Genomic DNA, 8,157 nt, shown 5'->3' on the forward strand with positions numbered 1-8,157 from the left:
CATCATCACTAACTCCATTCATTTTAATTGTATCACAAATTTCCAAGAATGTAGCTAAGTGTGTATTAGGATCTTCTACTGCATTACCTCCAAATTGAGATTGTTGAACCATTTGGATAAGTGATGGTTTAATCTCAAAATTGTTAGCATTTACCGTAGGCCTTACTATGCTTGTTTGAGATCCTTGTGTTCCCGGTAGAGTATAATCTCGTAGAACTCGCCTATTTTGGTCATTTTCGGCCATCTCTTCCGCAAATGGTAGTTCTATCAAAATTTCCTCTATCGGTTGCCAAATCTCTTGTTCCTCTTGCTGTTGTGTGTGCCTCCTTTGTCTACGTAGTGTCCTCTCAATTTCTGAATCGAAAGGTGCGACTTCTCGAGACTCCCGGTGCATACACTACAAACAGAAATAAGGGATATTATGCAACTTCAATGGTAAAAAAAACTGATTACAATATAAGATTAAATATAATCTAAAAAATAAAGCTGTCTAAATTAATAAAGATGATTAGGCTCTAATATTGCCGCTCCCCGGCAACGGCGCCAAAAACTTGACGGGATTTTTTTATATCAATGCAAGTTTAATTCCGAATTTACACCCGTTGGACTGCAAGTATACAGGTCGCAATTGTAGTACGAGATGTGTATCGGGTCGATCCCACGAGGAGCAATTTAAAACAATTATTAGATACTAATTTACTCTATTATTTAGACTCACAATTAATTTGAGCAGAAACTTCAGATTTTAATTCAACTACAAGAGTTCTTAGCTAGATAAATGCAATTTCACAATAGGAGTAGAATTCACTAAATATTAAGATCTAGGGATGTAGATTCACTTATGACACAAAAGATCTAAAATGAATTAATTCAACACTTGTTACTGCTCTTGTTTAACCAAGGATTCATTTCCAGAAATACCAAAATCACATTCTCATGATAATAATGGGTTAAAACAGATTAGTTTTTCCTAATCTCTTTGGTAAATACTAAATCTGTTCTTATTCACACATGAAATGCAGATTTCATCCACTTGAATGTATTTCTATTCTCATGAATATACAACTCAAGTTCTACTTGTGTCATTCCATTATTTTTACCATTTCTCAATGAATAAAAATAACTATAAACCTGCTATTGGTGATCAAGCAACAACAAGTAATCCAACATACACAAGTAGATAAGTTAATACAAGACATAACAAGAATGAATAACAATCACTTCATATCATTTGGCCATAAGCTTCATCTACTCCCTAGATAAAGAAAATTAGCTACTCATGAATGATGAAACACTCATAACTTCATTAATGTAAATCATCATGAATTACAAATACAAACAGAGTAAAGAAAGTCTTAGCCAAGATATGGTGAAGGCTTCCAAAAATCTCCTTTGTCTTGAACTTGGATGATTACAAGATGAAACCTCAATTGCCCCTTGCAAGTACCTAGCTAGAGAGAATATGTTTTTCTGTAAGAAGCTAAGCTACGAATGGTTCCCAGATCTCTCCCCATATCTCTGCATAAAAAACACTCAAATGCTCCATTTTTCCAAGTCAAATTCTATCCTTTGATTCCCAAATCTCCACTTTGTTAGCATAGTCAAAAACCAATATTTTTGACTTGAAAATAAGCCACTTTTCTTGCCCTTTTGTCTTCTGAAGCATGTGCACCGAATTCCCTTGCATCTTATAGCTGGAAAGTGGTATGAACACAAGAGAATTGGCTGAGTCAAATTGCAGAATTTCGGCTATAAAACGCGCCTACACAAAACGCGGTTACAAGTCACGTTTTGTGTACTCGCGTATTCACTTTGGCCTTACTTCATCTGCGATTTTCCTATCATAAAGGCCGAACTAGCTTTTGTGCAAAACACAAAAGTTGTAGCCCTTTGAGTTAGCTTTCCAATGCTTCAAGAATCATCCAAATCGGAGCTTTGTAGCCTGAGATATGATCGAAATACTGTCACCTGTTCAAACCTCTGTTTTAACTTCCGACCACAGAATGCAGCTTCTGTATTCCAACGTTTTGCCCATGAAGATGGCAGAAATGGATTTCGATGTCTTCATACGAATTGTAGGTCTCTTTCTTAGCTTTAAAATGGTATAAAGAATCACCTCAATCCGATAAGTGTAGCTCCAGATATGGTCAAAATACTGAAAAGTGTCAAAACTGACTTGTATTGCATTTCCTCACTTGAACGTTTTTCACTTCATTCTTCTTGTTGCCACTTAAATTCATCACCAAATCTCTATTTTTCTCCTCAATTGACCTCCTTTGGTGATTGATTCATTATTCCTGCATAAAAATGAAGTTTTTACTATTAAAATCAATAGAAATGCAATATTATCCACTTTTACCAAAAATATATAATTTTACCAAAAACCTCTTTATTTTAATTATAAAACTAAATAATCAACTCAAAATTAACTAATAAAATGCACTTAAAAATACGTAAAATAAACTCTTATCATATTACATTATTTGCATTTCCACCACCTAAATGCAGCCACAAAAAGTTGTCCTTCAATATGAGCTGCCCAATGTTTGAAGTTGCATAAGGAGCAAATAACTTGCTGGAAATCAGGTCCATCTTTTTTGTGAATTCTCATTTTCTTATTCTTAATTTGCTTTAAGTTGTGTTCAAATTTTAAATTTATATTGTACATAAGTTGGTTGATTTGTCTATTGTGTATGGCTAGGTATCGTAGATTATACACCGAAGTTTGAAGATGCATAATTAAGGAGCAAACAAGCTGTTTCGTTTACCAGATTACAAACAGGAGCTTCTAAATGCTTATTAGACTCCAGAAATTCTGATGGCTGCACTCCTAAATTTCCCTAAATTTTTCCTTTCAATTGGCTGTACTCTTTTTTCTATTTTCGTGAAATTCTGATGATGTTGAGAACAGGTTGTTGCTTATGTATATTGCTGAAATGTTAATGTGGATCATGGCCACTTAGTTTCTGCATGCGTATGGTGTTTCTTTAATCTGCCTATCCTTTTGTTTCTCATTGGCTTCTCTTTTGCGAAATTTCTGAATTTTGGAAGCTAAAATTCTTGAATCTTGAATCCTTATTAATCTTATTGATTCCCCTGGACATGTTGATTTCTCATCTGAGGTGACTGCTGCTGCTGCCCTTTGTATTACTGATGGTGCATTTGTGATGGTTGATTGTATTGAGGGTGTGTGTGTGTCTAAACAGAAACTGTCCTTCGACAGGCTCTGGGAGAAAGGATTCGGCCTGTCTTAACCTGTGAACAAGATGGACAGGTGTGTCCCAAGGAACAGGTTATGCTCTATGTATCCAAGATGATTCCAGCATCTGACAAAGGTAGATTCTTTGCTTTTGGCCGTGTGTTTTCTGAAAAAATTGCTACTGGCATGAAGGTTAGAATCATGGGTCCTAACTATGTTCCGGTAGAGAAAAAGGACTTGTATGTTAAGAATGTCCAAAGAACAGTTATTTGGATGGGTAAGAAGCATGTGTTGCTTTTCAATCTGGGCTTTGTGATGATTTGCAAGTGGAAATTCCTATTTGCTGATTTTGAGTTAGTGAAGACGTTTGCTGGGTTTTTTATTCCCTTTTGTTTTTGGGTGCCTAATATCTTACAATCAATGGTTTGTATATCAACCAGGATAGGAAAACTTGCTTCATAAAACAGAGAGGTGAATTTTTGTTTGTGTTCATTTATGCAAAATGTTGCTGCATGGAATTCCAAATGGGTTGGATTGACTCTTTGGTTTACCTCTTCAAGGAGAAATTTAAAACTTGCTCATATTGAGTTCTATCAGTAGCTTTTGTGGTGTAATATGTATACATATATGCCACCGAGCTGTGGTGTAAATTTTAGCTTTTGTGGATGTAGAGGCGTAGAGCAATGAAGTTCTTTGTGTCCACTCTCCCTTGTCGTGCATGTTGCTGTGCAGTGCAAGATTGCATCTGACCTTATGTTTAGTGCAAGTCTGCAAGACTTTCTGGTTCCAGGACTTTATGGCTTCTAAGTTTGATTTCTTTGCATTGCAATTAATCTTGTTCAATTGATATTAATGTACTTTAACTCGAATGTTTAGTGCAATTTAGTTTATTGTTTAATACAAATTAGTAGTGCTCAGTGCCCATCGTTGAGAATTCTTTAGATTCTTTGGAATTGTGCAAGAACCAGGAGCAATTCGAGCTCATTCGAGCTCGAGTACTCGACTTGATATCGAGCTCGAGGTACATGTAGAGCTCGATCGAGTCGAGTTCGAGCCTCCATAGGCTTGTGTCGAGTCGATCTCGATCTTTTGTTTCTCGAGCTCGCTCGAGCTCGAGCTCTGATGGTCTGCATCGAGCTCGAGCTCGAGTACGCCACTACTCGAGCTCGACTCGGCTCGATTTCACCCCTAATTAGAACGTCAAGATATGAATAGAGAGGGGAGAATGAGTTCAACCATTAACTGATACAAAGTAGGAACCTTTTTAGGAGAGGCTAGAAATTTTGATTCCTATTCACTATTTGGTGTAATTGAGAATGAATAATTTCTCACTAAAAGTGTTAATTTTGATGACAAAGAAATTATGGATTCAATTCTGGGGTGGCTAAATTTGTTGGAAATTGTGCAATTGAAAATTTTATTGGAAATACTGTCAAATGGAAAAATATATTTCTTGGTTTTTTGAGAATTACTTGGATCCAGATGATTATCATGTCAAGACTGTGATGGCTCTAATGGCATGTGTGGGTGATTATGGATGAATTCTTCGATCAAGCAAAATAAGTAGTCATATCATATACACAAATATAAATCTAATCCCTTCCTATGCTCGAAGATGAAGATTGGTAATAATTATAATTTAGAGTGGGACATTTTCTACACCGCAACAAAGTGTTCGATTAGTTTTTGAGTTTAGTTTAATAAAGATAATGTTAGCACTACTATACTAAGCCAATTAGGGTTTTATTTATTAAAAGCTATTTTACGTGCGGGTGCAATCAAGTCCAATGAACTCGAGTAGTGCATTAAGTTAAAAACTTGGATTCAAGTTCGAGGTCGAACACGTTGAACTCTTGAAAACTCGAGTTCGACTTTGTTTTGCATTACTCGAACTTGAACTCAAACTCGTACTCATCAATCCTAATTGAGTTTAATCAAGTTTAAGAAATATAAATTTATATTTTATATAATTTTAAATTAAGGGATAAAATAGACATTTTATACTAATATATAAAAAAAATTAATATGCATGTGTATGTGTGAAATTGGATTGAATTTGATTAAACTCGTCAGGTAGCTCGAACTGTTCAAACTTGAGTTCGAACTTGGTTAATGCAAAGTTTGAGCTTGAACTTTGTAGAGTAAACTCATAAGCTACTTAATTAAGGTCGACAACTGTAGTTTTTACTTAAATTGGGCGTCTATGTTCAATCTGTGTTTGGTTAGATTCTTGAGTTGCATAGGAATTGGGTTCATAGTTAGCATTGCCTTACTGTAACATGTGTTGGTAGCATGAAGTCAAGAAGTCAGATTTGTTTTGGCTTTTTTATAGGCCTTGTGCGAACCAATCATAAAGTTGGTCGTTGCACAAAGTTTAATTTTGCTCCTTCTCTGTTCCAGTAAGTTGTGCCAACTCTGCTTTGGGTAATGTCACCTTTTGAACAGACTTGTGGCTCTAATTGAGTGCCTCCTTGTTTGTTCGTCAAATTTAAATTTTTGAGATGTTATATATAATTCCGTTGCGCACCTATCTTCTTTGCTAACGAGGGAGCCAATTCCACCCCCCCTCCCTCCTCTCTCTGCAGTCTTCAATATTTCCATGTCAATTCTTCCACAGGTCACAATCGCGATATTTGGACTTTTGTTATTTAGCAAAAAAAAGTTATTGTGAATTTTCTTTTATTTCACAATATAGAATTCACCAAAAGAAATTTCAAGAAAGAAAAGAAAAACCAACATGATTGTGACTTTTGTTTTATTTCACAATAGAAATCACCAAGAGCAATATTGTCTCTTTAAAGTTTCCTTAGGTCAAATATACTCTGTCCCAACTCCCAAGCTCTCACCTAAATTGAGCTAAGTGATCAAAAGGGCATGATACAATTGAGTTTAACCTTTGATTGATACAGTTGGAACATATTTCAATTTTGCCTTAAATCATGCTCGCTAATAGAGATTGACCGGCAAACGTGGTTCTGGGATCATAGCAAGTGGAATCCTTGGATGAGTTGTGAGTCCGTAGTGTTCTTCCATGCAAATTTCCTCTGGTTTCATGCCATGAGGCAATTTCCAGTTGAATCCATGCAACAAGTTGGCCAACATTGATCGAATAAGTTTGATTCCAAGGTTATAGCCTGGGCACATCCTCCGACCTGAGCCAAAGGGCAGTAGCACAAAGTTTTGTCCCTTCATGTCAATATCCTTCTCCAAAAACCTCTCTGGAATGAATTCTCCTGGAGAATCCCAATACTTTGAGTTCCTCCCTATACTCCATGTGTTTATAAACACCGTTGTTCCTTTAGCAATGTTATAACCAGCTACAGTGCAATCCTCGAGGGCATAACGGGGCGAAAGTAGCGTTGCCAGTGGATGTAACTTGAGAGTTTCCTTTATGATCGCCTCTAGAAAAGGCAGTTTTGAGAAAATCCCATGCAAGACTGCATAAATAGTTGCGACGTACATTCTCCCAATCAGGGAGAAGAAACGGTGGAAAACCAAATAATAGAAGAAAAGACTACTCTGTCAAAAAAAGATAATGACCCCTTATTTCTACCCTAAGTGTAACATACGTGGATTCAAAACCACTAAAGGACGAAATTGTCCAAAGCCCAAGAGAAGTCTTCTGCTACTCCCCGTACCTATTGAATTACTAATCTATTCTAATGCTTGGCTCTCATGTGCGGCGGCCCACCAGGAGAGAAACGACTCCAGCCTTTTGTGCTTCTTTTTGAATGTTGTCTTCCGCAAATTACCAAAAAGGACTTGTATCTCCTTGTTCCAAAAATACCCATAAAGACCTTCCATTTAAAATCTTTCCTGATGACTGTCAAATTGGCCTTGATTGTGATATTTTTGTTCAACTCCCTGAAATAAATATAAATTACGAAAAGTGAGTAGAATCTAATAATTAATCAACATCAGGTCAGGTAATGGGAAAAATTAATAATAAAATAAATGATAAAATTACAAACCTATCAGAAAATTAAAGAATAAGAGTCAGGAGGATATTGATTAAGGAATGAAGGAGATGTCACCTCATTTGGAGATTGTTTACTGGGTTCATTCACTTGAACAATTTGATATTGGGGTCATATTTTTTGCACTTCAATTCCCTTTTCAACTGCATCTTTAGATTCTTCTTCTTAAGACTCTTGCAGTTCTATGTCATTTGTCAGGATAATTGTACTCTCATATTCTTTAAGGTCATTGATGGTCTGTGAGAGCAATTCTTCATAAATTGGGGAAATCAATTTACTCATTGTAGATGTCAATTCACGTCTTCCATATTCCATCTCTTTAATCATCCTTTGTGTCTCCTGTTGAAACTGATATTTGTTAGTAGCTATTAATTCAACCATTTCTTCAAGAGACATACCTGACATTAGGGGTGGGCACGGGTCGGGTACCCGCCCCGAACGCTAATTGGCTGACCCGACCCTAACATATCGGGTCACTATTTTTTTGACCCTAATCCGCTCCGATCTTCATCGGGTACCCGATCCTCGGATACCCGAAAAATAGGGGCGGGTCATAGGGTACCCGCCCCTATTTAAAGAATGCAAATTCTCTAAAAACTCATAAGACATAAGATGAACCTGCTGGACGATAGCATCATTCAACAAAAAAAAAAGGCAACAACATCATTCAAATTCAAACTAGACAAAGACAAAGCATATTCAAATCTAAAAAATGATCAGTAGCAGTAGTTCCATACTAAATCATAAAGTTAGAAATATCTACTCTGATACATAACTTCCAAAAAGGGCATATAAATGAGAAAAATGTACACTATATAGACATTCTCAAATCCAGCAAACATGGCATAATGCATTGACTAGGCATAAATCAAGAAGCTGTCTTCATTTTCCTCCCCTAGCCATGCCATGACAGTTTCAACAATCTCAAATGTTTCAACAATCTCAACCTTCTACAACACATGAAGGAGCACAATCTTCAAG

The 8,157-nt window shown here is 36.3% G+C and overlaps 1 protein-coding gene across 1 annotated transcript in view; it reads right to left on the bottom strand.

The window, feature by feature from the left end:
- The window catches only part of LOC113752073 (probable LRR receptor-like serine/threonine-protein kinase At3g47570), a 46,269-nt gene extending 39,608 nt beyond the window's left edge, over window positions 1-6,661 (bottom strand). The window contains exon 1 of the mRNA XM_027296213.1: window positions 6,169-6,661. Within this exon, the coding sequence (XP_027152014.1) occupies window positions 6,169-6,661 (493 nt within the window). The remainder of the gene's footprint in view (window positions 1-6,168) is intronic.
- Between the last annotated feature and the right edge of the window lie 1,496 nt (window positions 6,662-8,157).

Source organism: Coffea eugenioides, chromosome 11 (assembly GCF_003713205.1).
Source record: "Coffea eugenioides isolate CCC68of chromosome 11, Ceug_1.0, whole genome shotgun sequence".
In the NCBI taxonomy this organism is placed as follows: domain Eukaryota; kingdom Viridiplantae; phylum Streptophyta; class Magnoliopsida; order Gentianales; family Rubiaceae; genus Coffea; species Coffea eugenioides.